Genomic DNA, 19,438 nt, shown 5'->3' on the forward strand with positions numbered 1-19,438 from the left:
TAATTCTGATGGCCATTGGCGGCCGCGATGAAGTGGGGAGGTGTCGAGGGATATGAGGGCGGCGCTGGCGACGAGGAGACATTACCTATCGCTTTGCGACAATTGGATCACGAACAGCGGAGGATACCGACAGAAGAATGCATCAAAGTATTCAATTGAGACGCTACGCGCAAGTAACTCAAAGGGGGTATATGAAGTATATGAAGTCATTATCATCATGGCATAAGCTCCATCGCGAAGATGCACTCAATCACCCTCCACATCAGGATGAGCCTTCCTTCTCCCAGTAGCTCTTGCGGTCTTCGCGTCGCGAGATGCGCAGCCAGAAGTCACTGGCCACCCAGAACACCGCGCTCCAGGCTTGGATCGGTGACTGAGGATTGACAATCGTGAAGTCGAAGCGTCGTAGTAGCTGGTCAAGTGATTAGTAGCCAATCAATCATGTTACATGCGGCAAGTTGCAGAACATACCTCGACGAAGACCTTGTTAAGCTCCATCATCGCGATGGGTTTGCCGAGGCATTGGTACTTGCCATAACCGAACTCCAGCTCTACCAGATTGGCCATTATCTTGTACTTCTCTTCGCTGGCCTCCAGCCATCTCTCGGGCCGGAAGACGTTGGCGTCATAGCCCCAGAGCTCCTTAGACCGCATGAGCCCGAAGAAGTTGGTCCCGACCTGGGTCCCTTCGGGTAGTGGGCAGCCATTGATGATGTCGCCACCTTTGGGGACTTGCTTGGATCCCAAGCCGGTAGTAGGAGGGTACATGCGCAACCCTTCCCGGATCACGGCCTGAAGGTAAGGCAATCTCTTCGCGTCGGTTTCGCTGATGGGCGAGCTTAACTTGGCAAGATCGGCAGCATCATCAATTTCTCGTCGTAGGGCCATGTAGGCGGCAGGCGTCGTGATGAGACAAAGCATGGTCATACTAATCGCAGTTGCTGTGGTCATGGAGCCCGCGATGCTGAGAAACATATTAGCCGTTGAAGCGTACCCTCGAGGTATTAGGCGAGGGAAACGCTTACGTCTGGACGAACACCTGTTGTATCAACTCAGAACGGGTCATGCCGCTGTTGATGAACGCCTGCATCATGTCTTTCTGTGGTTTAGCGCCAGGCTGTAGGCGCCGATTGACCATCGACTTCGCAAAACTGTGGGCAAAATGTCAGATAGCTTGCATAAAATCAACAGCGTGCTTCTATTTACCTCATGAGACGCCCGAAACCTATCTGGTCATGTTCGTTGGGCATCAGCTTGCTGAAGGGCCAAGCCTGAGCATATCTTGCGAGCCAAGGCATGGTCGACATGATGTTCATTGCTGGTAGCGACGAATCGTGAATCTCGTGGTAGCGATAGAGGTCTTGGTCTTGGCTCAAGTAACCAAAGGCCTCTCCAAATGAGACGTCGCCGATCACGTCAAGCGTGAAGTAAGAGACTTTCTCAAAGAACTGCAGCGGGCGGTAATCCGAGGCAGTGGAACAGTAACGATCGTTGATCAAGGCCATGAACTTGGTAACCTGCCGGTCGATCCCTGCGCCGAAGCCGAAGCCTTCATTCTCTCTACCTCCGAACTATGTTGAATCAACGAGGTTGCGTCAGTCACATGAACGCAGTACATCGATGCTTGGAACAGCAACTTACCGCGGAGCCCATCTTGGCGCGAAGAGCTTTGTGCTCAGCTTCGTTACGCAGCGAGACGACATTGTCCTCGCCATGGCAGATGCGACCGGTTTCGTAGAAATCTCCTTTGGTGTAAGAGGACCGGACCGCTGACATCATACGGATAACATTGGGGTCCGTTGACAATACTTCGTTGGGGCCGATACGGGCGAGTGGGCCTGTGTCAGGGTCAGTTCGGGTTTGTCCCACGGGGAGCGCAATCGGCCGAGAAGCAAGAAGCCGCTCGGGGGTAACAGAAACTTAAACGAACCGTATTTTTCAGCGACGTCTCTGAGATGTTCGTGGAGTTTTCCGGTCAAGGCCTTCCGGAGCATCCAGAGTGACGTGACGGATGCCCAGAAGGGACCAGGAATATGTCGCAGTCGATACCATGACCGGAACTGCTGGATAATGAAAAAGGCGAACAGGGCAAGAAAACAGGGTAGCACGATGGACTTTAGCAGGCCATGCTGTGCTGGCTGGGAAGCCGCTGTAACAATAACCATGACCAGCGTATGCCGTCTTGTTTATGTCACGTCGATGGGAAGAGACAGCAGGACTGCGGTGTCGTAGCAATATGAGGTGGCCGGGCCGTGCGGGTGCAGAAGTTCCAGGCTATCGGTAACGAGCCGGATTGCGTAGATGCAGGTCTGAGGTTGTGCTAGAGTAAAATCCAAGCCGAAAAGTCTATGTACATAGGGCGACCGAATGAGTGCGATTTGATGGTGGAAAAATCGAAGAGATGACCTCCTCTGCAAGCGGAATTTCGAGAGAAAAAGCAGATTACAAGAGCAAAAGTTGCAGGAAACAAATAACCACCGGGCGAAGCGTTTGACACCGAATCCAGATACCGACGGACCGGTCGCTCACGAGAAAGAGCGCGTGCGATGAGCTTTTCTGAAAACGTAAAGTTCAGGTGTCGTAGGGTATGCAAGGGGGGAGTGAGGGTGTGGGTGTGTGTGTGTGTGTGTGTGTGTGGTCACCGAGGATCACGCATTACTGTTACACCGACCAGTGTTCGCGAGGGCAAATAGGATTCACAACGACAAGCAACAGCATTCTTGCCGAACAGTGAGTGTGGTGTATGTGTCGGACGAGTCTGGGAGAGTGAATACCAAGGTAGGCAGGCGCGTGGTGTTTACTTGTAGGGGCTGACTTCAATTTGAAGGAGGCTTCCATGTCCAGATAAGGTGAGGGCGGGGTATACTGAGAGGGCGAGAGGGATTTTGGTCTCTCCGGAGGATCAATTGAATACCCACACTTCGGATGCGAACAAAAACCCGTCAATGGAGATCAGGCTAGGAGCATGCGATACGTGGTCAGGTCTGGCCAGGAAGGAAAGACTGCCAATGGCAACGGTTGTCAGAACAGGCCATGCCAGGTCAGGACAGGACGGAAAATGTCAAATCAAATGGGAAGGAGCTTAGATGACCTACATGTAAGTTAGAGCCATGTAGCTTATTCTTAGGCCAACCACACCCCCGTGAAAAAGTCCAGTCTATTGTCTGTCCTGCTGTGGCTGCTGACTGTCATTTCTATTCAGCTCATCTATCACATTTTGCTGACTGGTGGCGGCGTGAAGAAAAGCAGGAGGGGGATGCGACGATATTAATACCTACATATCTATATATGTATTGGCATTTGGCATGTGCAGTTGGTGGGTGACCTGGTGTTGATGGCTGGCTGCTGGGTTGGGTGTTGATCCCGATGGGAAGGATTGGCATTGGGTGCATGCATAAGTGCCTCGTGTGGTGCCATCATTGGATCGATCATTGGGGACCCAACTGAGCCGGGCCTTTCTAGGGTCCTCAATGCAGAAGCCACAGCCTGAACCAGTATCCTGGTGCCAGGCACCCCCGCTGCCCGCCTCCGCACCTCCCTCCCCCCATCAACATCCAACCCAATGGGATGGATCGCCTAAGGAAACAACCATCCAACGACCACAAATTCTCCATTTTATGTGCTTCCCGGCTTCAGTCTTCAATTCTCCCGACATTTGCTTGCCCGCAAGCTCTGTATTGTTGTCATCTGTATCATCTGTATCATCACTACACCATTTCGTTGTGCCATGTGACCTAGAGTGAGAAAATCCCACCTGAGACCAGCGCGACGGCGACTGCTTTTTCAAAGACAGCACATTGACACGTATCTGCTCCATGGAACCTTATTGGCAAGCAAGCCTCTCTCAACTGAATCTGGGCGTCTTAGACCCGCATGCGCCACCGCGCTTTTTCTTCAACGGCTTGCCGCTCGATTTCAGGACCGACCATGGACAACTTGGGCACGAACTTAGGCTATCGAAATTGACATGTCGTTCTTTTGTCCGCCAATTTTCACAAGAATCCGACGAGAGACGGAAGAAATAAAAACCCACACGCCATACGGTTTGTTTTTAGGCAGCTGACAGACACTATCCGATCCCTCCAAGCCGAGCATCTGCCATGGCTTGCTATTGGTCTAGCCAAGCGACCGGTCTATCTCGCGATGCAATGAGCCGTCGGGTTGACCCCAACGCCTAGGCCGCCTGCTCATACCTTTGCTATCTGATCAAAACGCGCTTCAAATCATCCCCGGTTTCTGCCCTGTACTTTCGAGCTGCTTTACTGGAGCCTGAAGCTGGATACTTGCAGCACATGCAGCCGCTGTGTATCGTGGCAATGTCTGATGTTGCGCCATGTTTATTCCCCATAGGTTACACAACGACGATGTTTGTCTTATTCCTCCTCACTTCATTTCCTGTTGACAGCAGCTGCTGGTTGGGTCTTGACAAGGCCTGAGAAATTAGGTTTCCTGCCCAGAATCAGCTGAGTATGTAAGTCAGCTCATCTAACCTACCTGCCGCCCAAGACCCTTTTAGCTCGGCAGTCCGCCTCTCTTTCTTTGCTTTTTACCTGCTCCAAAAAATTTCTAGGTTGGAGCTGTGCCGTAACGGCCAAGTAGCCGATCCAGTGGCATCGATCTCAGATACGCGGGGACGGCAGATATCTCCCCCATTCGGCACTAGTGCGTATTACCTACATTTGACTTACATATGAGCCCATGGCTAGCCCAGCTTCTCCTCTTCCCACCATGAAGCTTCAACTTGTCGTCGCACAGGAGCACACCGTGCCGGTACAAGGACAACTCATCGCATCTGTCGCATCACCATCCTCTGCTCTCGCTGCCCAAGTCCGAACCGCTGCTGCGGCTCTCTTTCTCGCCATGGGAGACGGCAAAGGTATGTTGGTTCAAGTACCCTCCGTGTGCCATTTACTTGAGCTGCGATGGATTTCAGTCGACAAGCTTGTCGAACAATCTGCCCCGCCCGTCTGTGTCCAATTCGACCCTCCCCCGGCTGGCGCATTCCACTCACGTTGATCACTCGATTGTTTGCTGTCTCCTCTAAGGCGACGTTATACCGTGCAATGTCTGACTGGGAAATGGCGTGTACTGGAACAGATGATAGCCCGAGTCAGTCGATGCTTTCGTTGCCGACAAATGCATCGTGGTCCGAAGCCTCAGAAACCGGGCAGTCGTCGATAGCCCCAGGCTCACCCAGTACTATCGAAAGCGGCGAATTCGAACCAAGCGATTTCGAGCCGAGCGATTTTGATGACTCCGAGTCACTTGACGATTCAACATCTGTCGGATCCAGTGTGTACGGTCACAGCTACCAACATGGACGGCGTTATCACAAGGCACGTAATATTAGACAAAACAGACACGATTGCGGGGTGGAATTTGCATCTGACTTTGATTGTACTGGCTTAGTACCGACATGGAAGGTACCCTATACCAAACGATGAGACGGAACAAAACCGGGAAGACATGTTGCATGCCATGATGATGGAAGTAACGAATGGCAAGCTATTCTATGCGCCAATTGATGATAACCCACAGAAGATCGTGGATCTAGGAACGGGAACCGGAATTTGGGCCATCGAAGGTAAGCGGCTTGTTCAACTCCCGCTCTTTACAACGGCTATGTCGAATCGAGAGCCGGAATCACGAAATTGACACTAGTTTTGCATAGCGGGCGACTTATATCCAAGTGCCGAGGTTACAGGACTGGATCTGAGTCCAATACAGCCAGTATGGGTGCCACCAAACGTGAAGTTTTTGGTGGATGATGTCGAGGATACTTGGTTAAACGGCGACAACATTGACCTCGTCCACATGCGCAATATGATACCGATTTTATCGTCGCCTGTTGCGCTGTTAAGGCAGGTGTTTGAGTATGTTCTTCCCCGTACCGGCTTTCTCTCGCCGCTGATTAAAGCAGGTCACCGCAATAAAACACAGGCTGACATCACATGTACTCATAGCAACCTGAAGCCCGGTGGATGGGTCGAGTTACAGGACGTGGACGGCGCGGTCCATTGCGACGACGGTACCTTACCATCGGATTGGCCTCTCGTTAGGTTTTGCGAGCTCATGGTAGAGGCGTTTGCCAAACTCGGCACACGGTCGCACGCTGCCATGTTCGGAGCCAATTACTTACACGAAGCCGGATTCGTCAACATCCAACATCACGCCGCCAAACTACCATACGGCACGTGGCCCGCAGACAAGTCAGTATCACCGTCATGAAACCCTATCGTCGGTGTAGTCAAAGGTTTCAACCAGCCAGGTGCTAATTTTATGCTCAACAGGACAATGAGGTTGGTGGGCCTGTACTATCGTACAGCTGCTGAAGAGTTCTTCCCTGCCATGGGGGCCTTACAGATGCCGCTGCTTGGGTGGTCCAAGGTAAGAAGTCCTGATGCCAATATCGATGATTGCGCCAAGTTCTTACCAAGCTCTCGACGATTAGGAAGAAATGGAAGTATTCTTTGCTCAATGCAGGAGCTGTATGAGGGATGAGAGTGTGCACGCATATGGTCTGATGCACTTTTGGAGCGCACAGAAACCCGAGAGCAGCTAGTAGAGACTCTTGAAGGACGCTTCGTAGTCACTGAATGGACATGTGCGCCATTTTATATCGGACATGACGGTCAAGACTCGGCATCTTTCTCGCTTTGTTGCTGTCAAAATCGGGAAATTCAACCCAAGATCAGAGAAGGGTTCGAGAAAACCGAAGCGGATCTAGCGTGGATGACGTCGAACGGGAATGGGGCGTCAAGCGCCCGAAATTTCCGTTGCCAATGTTGATGGGAACAGCGCAGCTACGGTCGAGAAACTAGACGGTTGTTTCACGAGCTGGCGGCGAACCTCTCGAAACACGAGACGACCAGCCAAGGGAATAACGGCGGCTATAATCCTGCTGGCTTCGGACGAAAGCGAGTTGATTGTCTGGGGTCGCCCAGTTCTGGCCTAGGAAATCGAACGAGGCTTCCTGGCGTCCATGGGAGGAAAGAAAAGGGTGGCGGTGCCGTAAACCGGTCGAATCCAAACGTGGATGTTTGAAGGGGCTCCCCTTCTCATCACAAGGTAGGATTGCTGTACGGACAAGGGGCCGACAGAGGTTGCGCGAAGAAGGGCGACGGAAAAAGAGAGAAGAAAGCACCAAGGGGATTTGGCCTGTTTGGGCGGGATCCCACATTTCAAGAAACGGCTTGGCGCGACAGATGCGCCGCAAGGAGCCAATGCGGTGGATCTCAGCGCAGGGGGTCGATCAGGGGTGCATCCCTTTATTCCCTACGTACAATCTCTGACATGCCTGTCCAATTCCGGGTTGCCATACGGCAGTAGACTGTCAACGGAACCCTTTTCCCAGCTGCCTGTCGACCGAAGTTTGTTTGTCTCGTTTGCCTGGCCTGGTCGGCAAGCAATAAGGTGGCCGACCTGGGCGTAGCGGGCTGACCCGACACGGCACAACTTTGAAGTGTTTCCTCAACTAGGACTAGGGGCCTCACATTAAGCGTGCAGATCGGGTTCCGGCACGCGCCTTCAGTTTAGAAATTGATGCAAGTCATCCAGTGATTGACAGACAGACAGACAGACATGACAAGGCGGCACAAACAGCGAAGTGACAGGCAACGAGAGGTAACACGAACCGATCTCGACGTCGATCAGCAAACATCAACCACCGATTGAACGTCTATCAATCTGAGCGACAAACACATGCGATATTGATAATCTGGACGATCGATTTGAAATGGCACACAAGCACAGCACATCGTACTAACGTAGCAAACATGATTCATTCCCGGCAGGCCAGCTCGATGTGTTGTTCCAGCTAAATGTGGACAGCCATCCTCATTCGGGATAGTTGGAGTGCATCGTACGTTTAACGGCCCCGACGACTTGGCATACTACCACTCTGCCATTTGCTTTGCTATGCTTTGCTCTGGTGGTTTCTCGGCACTGTTTTTGCTTCAGAACTCGAAACCGCAGACGGCCATCTTTCACGCCGTCCAAAAACAGAAACCCACCCCTCTGGATTGGTTCCCTTTGTGTGCCGCCAGCCGCCTACCGTGCCTACTGCCCGCCTATTGCCCCAACTTCAATTTTACTAAGCGGCGGCATCAGTACCCAAACAGCCCTGCTTACCGCCCCTGCTCAACCATCGAAAACCATCGTCGGCTCCACCTGCCTCTGTCTTCGCTTGGCCGTTGCCTCGAATCCCGGGATACAGGGTCCGACCTGCTCCAGATGGAGGACCAATGCGACCTCTCGAGCCTCTCTCATCTTCGGTTCTCTATCTCCTCTGCCCCTGTCCGTCCCCGTTGAGAATGCCGTTGGCGCCCACTTCGGACGAGAAAGGGATGCTGCGCTGGCTGGGGCCACGGCTGGCACGGGCAGAATTGGGGGTCGCCTTGGGTGCGAATTTCCTATCGAGTTGACCTCCTTGTGTCAGATCCGCTCTTCGTTCTACTCTACTGCCTACAGCGCCCAGCCATGTCGCCCATGTCTCTCTTCTTCTCTTGGACTTACTTGAGCCTCCTTGTGTGGAGTCGGCTAATCCAACCCTGGTCTGCTACCAAGGCTGCTTTCCCACCAATGGCGTATTGTGCCGTGGGAACCGTCTCCCACCAGGTCGAGTCGCTATTGGCTCCAGGCCCCGTGGTGCTTGGATTACAGTTTGTTCATTTTCCGCTGGCCCCGTCCGTCCCCATCTCTGAACCCACCTCCATGCGACGGGAACTGTTGGAGATGGTCGTGTTTGATTGGGAGCACGCCTGCCAGCCAGCCCTGGACGTTGCTGCCGACTCCACGCCGCAACCCGCCAGAGGGCTCGGCATCTTGTCTCGACTAGCCCTCCCTCGTCGAGATTTGTGGTCCCACTCTGAAACCCGACAGCTCGTGAGAACTTGCGAGCAACGCGTATATAGTAGGTCATGCCTTACCACCATCGTCAGTTTTGTCTTTCCCGTTTCTCCACGCCGATTCTCTTCATCCTCTTAGCAGTTCACTTCTGTCCTTGTGCAATCCTGTGGATTAGCCTCATCTACCTTCTATTCTTTCTTTTACATACTTACGCTGTTACTAGCTTGTATTCACTTAACCCGTCCCTCTTTTATTCAATTATCCCGGTGCCGGACACTCCTTCCGTTAAACCTACAATAAACAAACAAGATGTCTTCCTTCAAGGTCCTCTCTATGGCTGCCCTCGTGGCTGTGGCCTCCGCCCACTCTCAACTCATCAAGATCCAGGGCAAGGCTGGCTCGCCTGCCTCCGTCGGTCTCGGTGTCGATCTGAACATCGCCCGTAACTGCACGACCATCAACCCCTGCCAGCAGGATTCCACCATCATCCGTGATGCCGAGATCCAGCAGAACATCGTCAACGAGTGTGGCCGCAACGAGATTGAGGGCAACATCGACATTGGCGAGAAGACCGAGAACGCCATCGCCGCCGGTGCCGTCACGGAGGCTGGCCCCGGTCAGGAGCTGACCGTTACCCTCCACCAGGTCAACGCCGACGGTGCCGGCCCCTACGCCTGCGATCTCATTGAGCAGGGCAACACCGGTATCATCACCCAGAACCTGACCGTCAAGAACAACGTTCCTGGCGCCAACGGCTTCTCCCAGGAGAAGTTCAAGGACTTCGAGATGACCGTTGTCATGCCCCAGAAGTTCGACTGCACTGGTGGTAAGTACCCAACGCTACACCCATTCATCACAACCTGATTCTAACTTTCTCAACAGCCTCCACCGGTAACATCTGCACTGTCCGCTGCCGCAACAACGCCCAGGCCGGTCCCTTCGGTGGCTGCTTCCCGTCAAGCAGACCAACAAGGCCGCCCAGACCAACAACGCTAAGACCATCCCCACCAAGTCCAACATCAAGGCCGTTCTCGCTCAGGTCGCCGTCGACCAGAAGGACTTCAACGACGCTGTCGCCGCCAACCAGAACGCCGGAACCGCTGAGGCCAAGGCCGCCGCCAAGGTGATCGCCGAGTCCAACGGCCAGGTCTCTGCTGCCGGTACCTTCCCCACCCAGACCGTCTCCGTCCAGCTCGGTGCCGCGGCCACTGCCCCCGCCAACAACAACGGCGGCAACCGTGGCAACAACAACGCCGGTGCCAACCGTGGCGGCAACGGCGCCGGCTTCGGTGGCAACCAGCGCGGCAACAAGCAGCAGAAGCGTGACATCCTCCGTGCTCTCCGCATGGGCAACTAAGCGTTGTCGCGTGTCACCTTTTGTCATTTTGCTTTCAGGAAAATGTGGTGTTCGGTGGTAACTGCTGTCACGATAACGAAGGGGATTCCCACACAGTGGTGATGGCGCCAAAGTCTTTTCTTATATCTTGTTGCGTATGTATGTTTTTTCGGAATTCAATCTATGGGAGAATTATAGAAGAAGTGAAGAGAGGAAGAAGCGAGTTTAGCCACACCACAAATACATGGAAATACCAACAGGATTGGGAAATCGCTTTTTGTCCATGTCTACTGCTATGACTTTAGAGATCGATAGAGAGAGATGGCCGAATCCTGATGATGTTTCCTAATTTGCAGCAGAGGAATAGAAGTGTTTTTGCATAGCGTATTAGATCTGTTTTTTTAATTGTACTACCACATTCCACGAATAAGCTCCTTTACACATTTGTTGACCTGAGTGAAAAAAAAAATGCTCAAATGTGCAACACGTATATGCAATCCTTCACCAGGTGAGAGATTGGGCTCCCTGCACCTTACTGTCTGCCGAGACCTCACCACCAACAGTTCCATAAAACAAGCAAAAGTGCTGTGAGATTGTGCATCTCGCAGCACTTAGCGCCCACCAGCCCAACTTGGCATCCAGATAGGATCTTGCATCATGTGTCCTTTGAATGCTACCCCCACGGGCACGGAACGGACGAGAATCTTGACAGTGCTTACTTTGTGTTCGGCCATCAGAACATTCTATCCTACGATGTCACTCTCCGGATGCCGACTCAAGTACATACAACCTACCCACACACATCATACAGAAAAGACGTGTGTTGCAAAACGCCGTTTGAGCTCAGTGGAGTTCGGCGGGCGTTCTTCGCTGCATGGAGCTATTCTTGCGCGCGCGCGCCCGTCGACGCCGTTGGTGCGTCTATCGGTCGGCGTCCTACCGAGCTTAGTACGGTACGTATGTACACCGCGCCCTATTCTTGTTCGTCCGTTGCATCCTTGAACGTTTTGTGTCGTGTGTGTGTGTGCGCGTGCTGCTGCTGCGTTCGTTGGCATGTATAAAATGGGCCGATATTCCCACTTTGTCGTGGTTTGATGTGCACATTATATGCATATTCGACATCCCGGGCGAACATCAGACGTAGCGGGCGGGCCGATCTGAAACAAAAGCGGCCGTGGCGTTTTGTGTAAATCGTCGTGGGATCGCACGATGACGGGACGATGTGCCAGGGAAAAACATAAACGCGCTACGTGTTGGGCTGGTTTAGGCGCCCCTTTCCCTTGGGCCGGATGGGCGGTTCGTTCGACCTGCCTGTTTGGGTATTTGATGGGAGATGAGACGGCAAGGGGAGGAAAACCAAACCGTTCGTGGATGCTTGCTGACCACCTTGGCTGGGTGTCGCATGAATTCGGGGTGGAGCACATTCTTGCCCTCCAGCGCTGTAAACGGTTGTCCATTGTGTGTGCCTGTCAAAGGTGCAGTGGACGGCAGACGCCAAATCACAGAGAAGGCCAGCCCCAGGCAGCAATTGGATGGATGTGATGCATGTGCCATCCATGTACGTCATTTCGGGGGTCATTTTGAAGCGCCCGTGTTTGGGCAGACTGCAGAGCGCCCTAGGTTTAACCGTTCAGAGTGCTGAACTGCAAGTCGCTGGCGCAGAATCTCACACTTCCCACTCACTCACTTCTTTCTACTCCAAGTCAGCCATCAATGAGATGCAGAACAGAGACGTTCGCATGTCAATTTTCTCTCCATGGATATCGATCCAGAATCCCTTGCGCATCGGCCATGCCAATCGTTGATCTGTTGTAGGCAGAAAGCCGCTGTCCTTCTCTGATTGGAAGAATACCGCACCGCGTAGTAGTCCCTTGCTTCGCATTCGGCTTTAAAATCTTACTCGCATTCGTTTATCAGTGAACCAACATCTGGCGTGTCGTTTTTTGTTGAGTCGGAACCCCTTGGTGCTGCGGCGCCATGGGCTAATTCAGTAGTTGTCGCTTTTCAGCTTGCATTGCGATGTCAACAGCCATGCGCTTCGTTTTTTTCGCCATGTGAAGAAATGCCGACTAATTGAACTGATCCTCTCCTACATCCCAAATATTCCCGAATTGCTAATGGGTGTTTTAACGGAAACAAACATGGCAAACCAGAAGTTCAAAGCCATCATAATAGGCGGAGGCCCCGTCGGCATGTACCTCGCCCACGCCCTGCAGCAGACGGGCATCGACTACGTCCTGTACGAGAAGCGTGACACAATACCGCCACCGACAGCCTTTGGCATCTTCCTCTGGCCCCATGGGCTGAGGCTGCTGCACCAGATCGGCCTCATTGACCAGACCGAAGCCATTTCGTCTCTGCTGACCAAGATCAGCCACGTGGGACCGACGGGCGACGTTGTGAGGGAGTACAGCGACTTCAGCTTGCTCGAGCTAGGGTAAGTAGGTGTGACCCGACGAAACGGAGAGGCTTTTTCTATTCTTACTCACCGATGCACGCAGCCACGGCTACCCGGTGCGCATGTTCGATCGCGCCTCGCTAGCCCAGATGCTCTACGACAACCTGCGCGATCCCACAACGCACATCCGGACGGGCAAGCTGCTCGTCGACATCCAGCGGCGGGCCGGTGGCGTCACCGCCCACTTCGCCGACGGCACGCGCGAGGACGGCTCCATCGTCATCGGCGCCGACGGCATCTGGAGCACGGCCCGGGAACTCATGCGCCGGGACAGCCCCGAGGGCCTGTTCGACGCGAACCCCTACCTGGCCGGCTACCGCGCCGTGTTCGGCCGCGCGCCCCTCCCGACACCTCGCCAAGGCGCTTCGTCTCCCGTGCTAGAGCCCGAGATACAGTTCGAGTTCCACCGCGACGGCGCGTTGCTCCAGCTCTTCACGTCAAAGCGCGAGGTACATTTCATCATCTACATGCGGAAGAAAACGGAGCCGCGGTCCGAGCAAGAAAACAAGGCAGGGAAAGGAGGAGGATTTGATCCCAACATCGACGACACGGACGCGGCGATCGCGCCCTGGCTCGACACCCGCCTCGTGGAGGGCCTGACGTTCCGCCATCTCTGGCAAACCCGAGCCGCGGCGGGCGGCGCGGACCTGGACGAGGGTTCGGTCGGCCTGTGGAGCTGGGGCCGCACGGTGTTGGTGGGCGACGCCGCGCACAAGGTGCTGCCGAACCAGGGCATGGGCGCCAACGGCGGCTTCGAGTCGGCCGCCGCGCTTGTGAACCAGCTGACGGCGCTGCTGCGGCACGAGTCGCACCCCCACGCCGCCGAGCTCCGCCAGGCGTTCGCGGCGTACCAGGCCGAGCGCCAGGGGCCCATGGCCGCGTTCCAGCGCATGGCCCGCGACGAGCTCGACGGCTGGACCCGCGACGGGGGCCGCCGCTCGACGCGCTGCGGGCGGCGGTGGCGCTGATCGGGCCCATGGTCGCCCGCGCGGCGAGGCTGGATGCCGTGCCGTTTCCCGAGGAGCGCATGGGCTTCGCGCCTTGGGTGTACAAGGTCCCCGCGGAGGCGGCGAGGGCGGCGGGCGGCGGGCCGAAATTGTGAGAGGGGGAGGACGCTATGGGATGATTGCAGCTCGGAGTTGATTGGTCCTGCTGTCTCTTCAATAGGGTAGAGGACGGCGTATTCACGACGAATACGATACAGTGCATGTAGACATACATCGTCTAGGGCAACCACAAGATAGAAGAAAGAAAAAGAAGAATCTATAAAAAGAAGCATGCAGTAGTCTCCTGTCTCTAGCAATGGGCTCGTGGGGCCCCCTCGGCTCACCGATCTGCTTCAGGTTAGCCTACGGAGTGCGCACATATCGATATCGATATATGCGCTCTCCGGCCGGATTCGAGCCAATAGACCCACGGCGGCGCGGCTCGGCACGGTAGGACCATAAGCAATGACGGGCTCCGCAGGCCATGATTGCATGAGAGCTGAAAAAGCATTCTCGTCGCACGCGTGACTCGGACAATGACAGAGAGCGGTTTAGGCCACCCGACGCAAGCCAGTAAGCTTTGCGATACACACCTGCCCATAATCGTCCCGTAGCGTTTTCCCCGTGCATATGCCGGGCTCGCATGCCTTATGGGGTACACATGCAGGCTTATAGAACGGCCGACGCCTATGACTGGACGCCACGGGCGGTCGAACCCCCGTCGACTCCGAACTTCAGTCCATCCAACGTTGCAGCCCAGCTGCAGAGCACAGGGATCTTGGTTGCATTCTATCGAACAGTGCAGCCTTAGCCAGCCTCGTATTCCCACCGTCCAACAGCTGTCGGCTATTGATGGTAATATGATGGAAAGTAAGCAAACAGCTAACTAACTAAATGAGGTCCTACGATGCTTCAACTGTCTATAAAGATCGCCACACCTCTCCCTCCCCTGGGCTGAATGGGACATGCCCCTGATAGTACCCGCATTTCATCTTCACTGCTTTTATTCGCCTTATAAACCTTCTTTAATACAGACTCCCAGCAAGATGTTACGTTCAGTTGCGTCGGCCGTTGCCTTTTCGGCTGTACTCGCCACCGGCTGTGTGATCCCAGCCATCGCGCCCTCGAAGAACATCCCGGGCGGCTTCGCGATCCAGCTGCAGAGCCCAGACTTCCCGGCTGCCGATGGCCACTTCATGAACACCTGGCTGTGGGGAGGTAAGTCGCTGCCTTGATGAAAGAACAGTCGGCAGTCGTCGTTGAAGTTAGATGGATACATCGACGTGGTGAAGCTGTGGTAGCTGACAGATATGGGTTGTTATTATAGGAGGCGACTTCCACCTCTTCGTGAGCCCGGCGGGCAACGCCACCGACACCTTCACGTTGGTGGACGGCGTCATCACGCTGCCCCTGGACCCCATACGCCGCGCCGTCATCAACGGCGAGTACGAGGTAAGACCACCTACTATAATCCGCTGTCAACCCTCTCGGCAAATAGCTAGCTGTACTAATCTTGACGTGGTTTCTTCTCTAGCCTAAGGACAACACCACCAAGATGTTCATGACGGAGCGCGGCGACCCCCGCGGCGTCTTCGACGTCGTCTACGGCTGTAACCCCAAGGACGACTCGCTGCAGCTGGAGCTAGTCACGCCCGAGCAGGGCACCTCCGGCGTCAAGGGCGACATGGGCGTCCGGCCGTTCAATGGCGATCTGGACTTCCGCTGGCAGCCTATCGGAACTACGGGTATGATGCCTTTTCTTTCCTGGTTGTTTCTTTTTTTCTCATCTACCCTTCTGTTTATATAACGATGAAATCGTCGAGAAAGAAATGGAAGAAATAAAAATGAAATCAGGAGATGAGAAAAGGGATGGGAAAAGAGATAAAGACATTTACTAATGCCATATGCAGTTTCTGATGCCGATCGCCCGTGGCACAAGGTGACTCTGGTTGTCCGACCTACCACTCCGGCATGAGGGGCCAACATACATCGACGGGGCCGTCCAGGGTGCTCTTGAGGCCGCTCTTGCGGGCGCTGAACTTGGCGATGGTGACTATGGCATGTTGAAAAGAAGAAAACCACAGCAGCAGAGAAAAAGAAGACATCATGGACGACGGAAGTGGATAACGGTCTGGACAATATACGCGAATAGGGGGTCGAGAGGAGAAGCAAAAAAAAGTTGGCAAAAGTTTAGCATCTCTTGGTTTCGATCCAAGGACCTCCGGGTTATGAGCCCGGCGCGCTTCCCCTGCGCCAAGATGCTTATAACGGAATGGGATTCTGTTGGATGAAAGAAACCGTGCTTATTGACCATTATCACCCCACGGGCTTATTGACAGAAGCGTAGGAAGGGTGGTTTCACGTTCGGTGTACCTTAGCTTCTTGTGTTTTTGTAGCAAAGTCACCAGCCAATCCATCGTATCGCTGCAGTTCCACAAACCGATGCTGTCTCACCTCGAGTCGCAATGTCGTAGAAGCAGCAAGTGCGCTGGACCATGTCGGTTAGGCTGCGGACCAGCTTGGCCGGGCCCCCTTGCTGCGTCTGGTCTCCCACGGCTAAGTGTCTAAGATGCGGCTCTGGAAGGTGTCACTGTACTCTTTAATAAGTGAAGTGGCGGCCTGCATGTTCCCCGCCGACAGGAGCTAGGTTCGGAACCGACTGGGTTTGACCACGATGGTCCCGATTCCGAGGCGTTGGACTTCTAAATGCAGAGTTGCGACTATGTAGGTGAGGAGGAGAATGGCCAGCATCACATCAATACTGAAAAGCCTTTTGAAGTAAGTGGCTGACTGTGGAAAAGTTGTGAAAATTATTTGTCTGTTTACCCCTGGAAAGGAGAAAAAGGGGCAAACAACTTAGCGTTAAAATAATACTTAGAGACGCAGTACGGCTGATACCGCCAACTCTAACACAGCCTACCATCAGGCCTACAAACAATACGGTACCGGACCTCCTCTGCCTCCTTCGCGGAAGCAGGGCCTTGGCAGCTTTGATGGAGCTGAAGACGTTGGTCTGAGATTGGGCCAAGGAGTCTTTATATCTATACGGAGCCCTCTGATAGTTTTGTAGATACAAGTAAGAGATATTGGACTAGAGGAGAAGGGTATAGAAAAGGACTAAAGGGGTTTATTAAATACTACAAGTTTCAAAATGAGTAAAAAGGGGTAGATACGTACATGAACAAGCGAAGCCGGAAACCAAGTCAGGGGACCGGTTGATAGAAGGGGTGGCAGTACCGGTGACCGTTCTCCCGACTGTGGATATCTGTACGGGACTCAGTATTTGGTTTGTTCGAAGAGAATAAGAAAGATAGGGCAGTGTGTGTATGTGTGTGTGTGTGGTATAGATGAAAAAGGGGCTGGGGACAGATGGCATCAGGGGCAGAAAGCCAACCATCGTATATAAATTTTAGACGTAGGTAGAGCGGACTCATGTGAGTGATTTAAGATTCACAGTACTCCTGCCAGGCTCAGGTATCTTGGGAGTCTGCGCGCTGAGTTCCGACAGGGGTCGCTAATGTCCGCTCAGGGGCGGACATCCGCACGGCTAGAAGCGAACATCGGGCACGACTCGAGCGGGCCGACCGCGTACGCCACAACCGCCGTGTTTCAATCAATCGGCGACCCATATGTGCGGCTCAAAGCTGTTACAGCTTGTCATAGTTATGCGTTCCTATCCTTGTCTTGATTGGGCAGTGAATGAGCGGTCTCTCGGTCGTGTATCCCAAGTTGGGCTTTTTCACAGCGCCATTTTCGGCGACGGTCCATGTCATACACGCGAACGATAACCCGAAACCATGTGAAGCCCAGTAATGAAATTGAAAGGATCAGGCGGGTGCAGTCGCTGTGGGCTTGCCACAATGCATGGCGTTGAGCTTTGCGCCAGTGACTTGAGTTGGTATCATTCTATTAATCGTGACTAGGAGCCTCTTGAGACCCCGTGTAATAGTCTATCTTTTAAGTATATGTAATAAGTTTCACCCCCTAACGCCATTCGCTTTCCCAAACGCCCCTCGATCAATAGTACTGAGCCGGCCGCTGCGGCTCCGTTCCCGCGGCACCACGATGGCTATATAACGGCGCCGGTACGAACGTGCCGTGCTCGATGATGGACTCGGGGCTCGGGCTGCGGTACGCGGTGTTCTGCCGATGGGGATGCGATCCGGGCCCGGACACTTGGGTGTAGTTGCCCGTGTGCTGGAACCCGGCCTCGGCGCCGGCCGCGTCGGTTTTCTCGTAGCGGCCGCGGTCGCTGGCGGCCAGGCGGGAGTGATGGGTGTACTTGGCGCCGAAGAAGAGCTAGAAAGGGCCAGTATTAGTTTGATGATCATCTCTTTCGGCTCGGAGCTCCCTGGAAGACGATGGGTATGTGGCGGCGATGCAGACATGGCTCGACTTACCTGGACAATGGCCGCGGCCAGAAGCACGATGGACAGGATGAAGTTGAGCCAGGGGGAAGGCGGCGCCCTGGGCGGTGGTGATGATGTTGAGAATGACCATGACGAGCCAGCCCAGAGCCTTCAGACAGGCGAAGACGAGGACGACGACGGGGTTCAAGATGCGCGTCGCGTGGAGCACGATCTCGACGATGCAGAACAGAAAGGTCATGATGGAGAAGCTCAGGATGATGGCGCCATTGATTCTGGTTCGGTTAGCACCCGCGCATTCGTTATAACACCGGGCCCATGGGCAATGGCGCCCGTGTGTGCGAGGTATGGTATGTCTTACCTGACCAGCTGGGCAAGGTCCTTCATAGAATACCCGTTGAAGCTATCATTGCCCATTTGCTCTGTGTACTCCGCGCCAATAAGCAGGATGGCGCCGGCAATAACGAAGATGATGCTGGCGCCCATCTGTACCATCCAGCAGGGCAACAGCAGCCATTTGGACCAGAGTCCCTCGAATCTAGGTCTAGCCATCGTGATCGTTGGCGCAAGGTCGTTTCTCGGTGGTTTCTTTTTCAGAACTTCCAAGACGGCAACGAACGTCGTATATTATTTAAAGGAAGAGGAAGACGGTTGGTTTCCCGCGGAATGCGAAATAATCACGGTGGTGGGTTGTACACGACTCGATGGAAGGATGCCATTTGGGCCAATGGTCAGACGTGTCCATCTCCTCCTATATATGCATGTAAGACGCAGTTGGTTCTGTTGGATTTGATCTTGCTGTGCCTGGCCGGAGGATCATCAACGTTGTGCATGAGGCGTTCGCTTACTACCAAGCTGGCTGTGTTTGCGCCTACGACTGAAGGGGCGGGGGGACCCTCATTTCGCCAAATGGATCTACCCCAGCAGCTGCTTCTATTTCGGGCGCATTCCCTCCTCGCCAAAGAAAAACCGGCGAATTCGGCGAAGGATTGAGGCACGAGAAGAACAGCACAGCAGCCAAAAGATCTCGCAAAAGGGAACGGCGGTCTGGTAGGTCGAGGCTGGAATTGTCTCCACGCCTTGCACACTGTTGCACGCTTGTCGCAAAGGACGTTGGGCACCACGAGTCTCAACAGCAACTAAACGTCGTGACCCCGTTTGTCCTCAATCTATTAGTAGCCCTGAAGGGCTGAGTAGGTGGGGATGGTAAGCGAGCGGGTTGTGAACCGAGAAAATTGGCAGTTGGGCCTCAGCCACGGCGTAACAGCCTTAAGATTCTCCGATAGTCAGCACTCCGGCCGAGTCTCGCCGACTTGGAAATGCAGAGAAAGGTATAAGTAAGATGGTAGAGCGAGGCGGCAAACCGCATGAGCTATTGATGGTTTTTTCTCGAGTGACGAGTTAGGCGCGCATTGATGGCTGTTTGCTCTTCTAGCACCAGCTG

At 54.0% G+C, this 19,438-nt stretch overlaps 6 protein-coding genes across 6 annotated transcripts; 4 read left to right on the plus strand and 2 right to left on the minus strand.

Moving 5' to 3' along the window:
• Positions 1-262: 262 nt before the first annotated feature.
• PG998_010648 (uncharacterized protein) lies at positions 263-2,165 on the minus strand (the record flags this gene model as incomplete). The annotated part of the gene is made up of 6 exons (XM_066877464.1): positions 263-412; positions 472-964; positions 1,026-1,151; positions 1,207-1,571; positions 1,642-1,838; positions 1,931-2,165. The coding sequence occupies 6 exons, from the start codon at positions 2,163-2,165 to the stop codon at positions 263-265; spliced, it is 1,566 nt and encodes a 521-aa protein (XP_066726518.1).
• A 2,913-nt stretch (positions 2,166-5,078) lies between these two features.
• On the plus strand, positions 5,079-6,501 carry PG998_010649 (uncharacterized protein; the record flags this gene model as incomplete). The annotated part of the gene is made up of 5 exons (XM_066877465.1): positions 5,079-5,296; positions 5,424-5,584; positions 5,672-5,873; positions 5,964-6,209; positions 6,291-6,501. The coding sequence occupies 5 exons, from the start codon at positions 5,079-5,081 to the stop codon at positions 6,499-6,501; spliced, it is 1,038 nt and encodes a 345-aa protein (XP_066726519.1).
• A 2,655-nt stretch (positions 6,502-9,156) lies between these two features.
• PG998_010650 (uncharacterized protein) lies at positions 9,157-10,204 on the plus strand (the record flags this gene model as incomplete). The annotated part of the gene is made up of 3 exons (XM_066877466.1): positions 9,157-9,673; positions 9,730-9,752; positions 9,812-10,204. The coding sequence occupies 3 exons, from the start codon at positions 9,157-9,159 to the stop codon at positions 10,202-10,204; spliced, it is 933 nt and encodes a 310-aa protein (XP_066726520.1).
• Positions 10,205-12,324: 2,120 nt separating this feature from the next.
• PG998_010651 (6-hydroxynicotinate 3-monooxygenase) lies at positions 12,325-13,609 on the plus strand (the record flags this gene model as incomplete). Its single annotated transcript, XM_066877467.1, has 2 exons — positions 12,325-12,620; positions 12,685-13,609. The coding sequence occupies 2 exons, from the start codon at positions 12,325-12,327 to the stop codon at positions 13,607-13,609; spliced, it is 1,221 nt and encodes a 406-aa protein (XP_066726521.1).
• A 1,064-nt stretch (positions 13,610-14,673) lies between these two features.
• PG998_010652 (uncharacterized protein) lies at positions 14,674-15,602 on the plus strand (the record flags this gene model as incomplete). The annotated part of the gene is made up of 4 exons (XM_066877468.1): positions 14,674-14,845; positions 14,955-15,079; positions 15,162-15,372; positions 15,538-15,602. 4 exons carry the CDS (start codon positions 14,674-14,676, stop codon positions 15,600-15,602), a joined length of 573 nt encoding a protein of 190 aa, XP_066726522.1.
• A 2,042-nt stretch (positions 15,603-17,644) lies between these two features.
• Positions 17,645-18,546, minus strand: PG998_010653 (uncharacterized protein; the record flags this gene model as incomplete). Its single annotated transcript, XM_066877469.1, has 3 exons — positions 17,645-17,926; positions 18,062-18,269; positions 18,356-18,546. 3 exons carry the CDS (start codon positions 18,544-18,546, stop codon positions 17,645-17,647), a joined length of 681 nt encoding a protein of 226 aa, XP_066726523.1.
• Between the last annotated feature and the right edge of the window lie 892 nt (positions 18,547-19,438).

Source organism: Apiospora kogelbergensis (assembly GCF_038363985.1).
Source record: "Apiospora kogelbergensis strain CBS 113332 chromosome Unknown utg000007l_segment0_segment0, whole genome shotgun sequence".
In the NCBI taxonomy this organism is placed as follows: domain Eukaryota; kingdom Fungi; phylum Ascomycota; class Sordariomycetes; order Amphisphaeriales; family Apiosporaceae; genus Apiospora; species Apiospora kogelbergensis.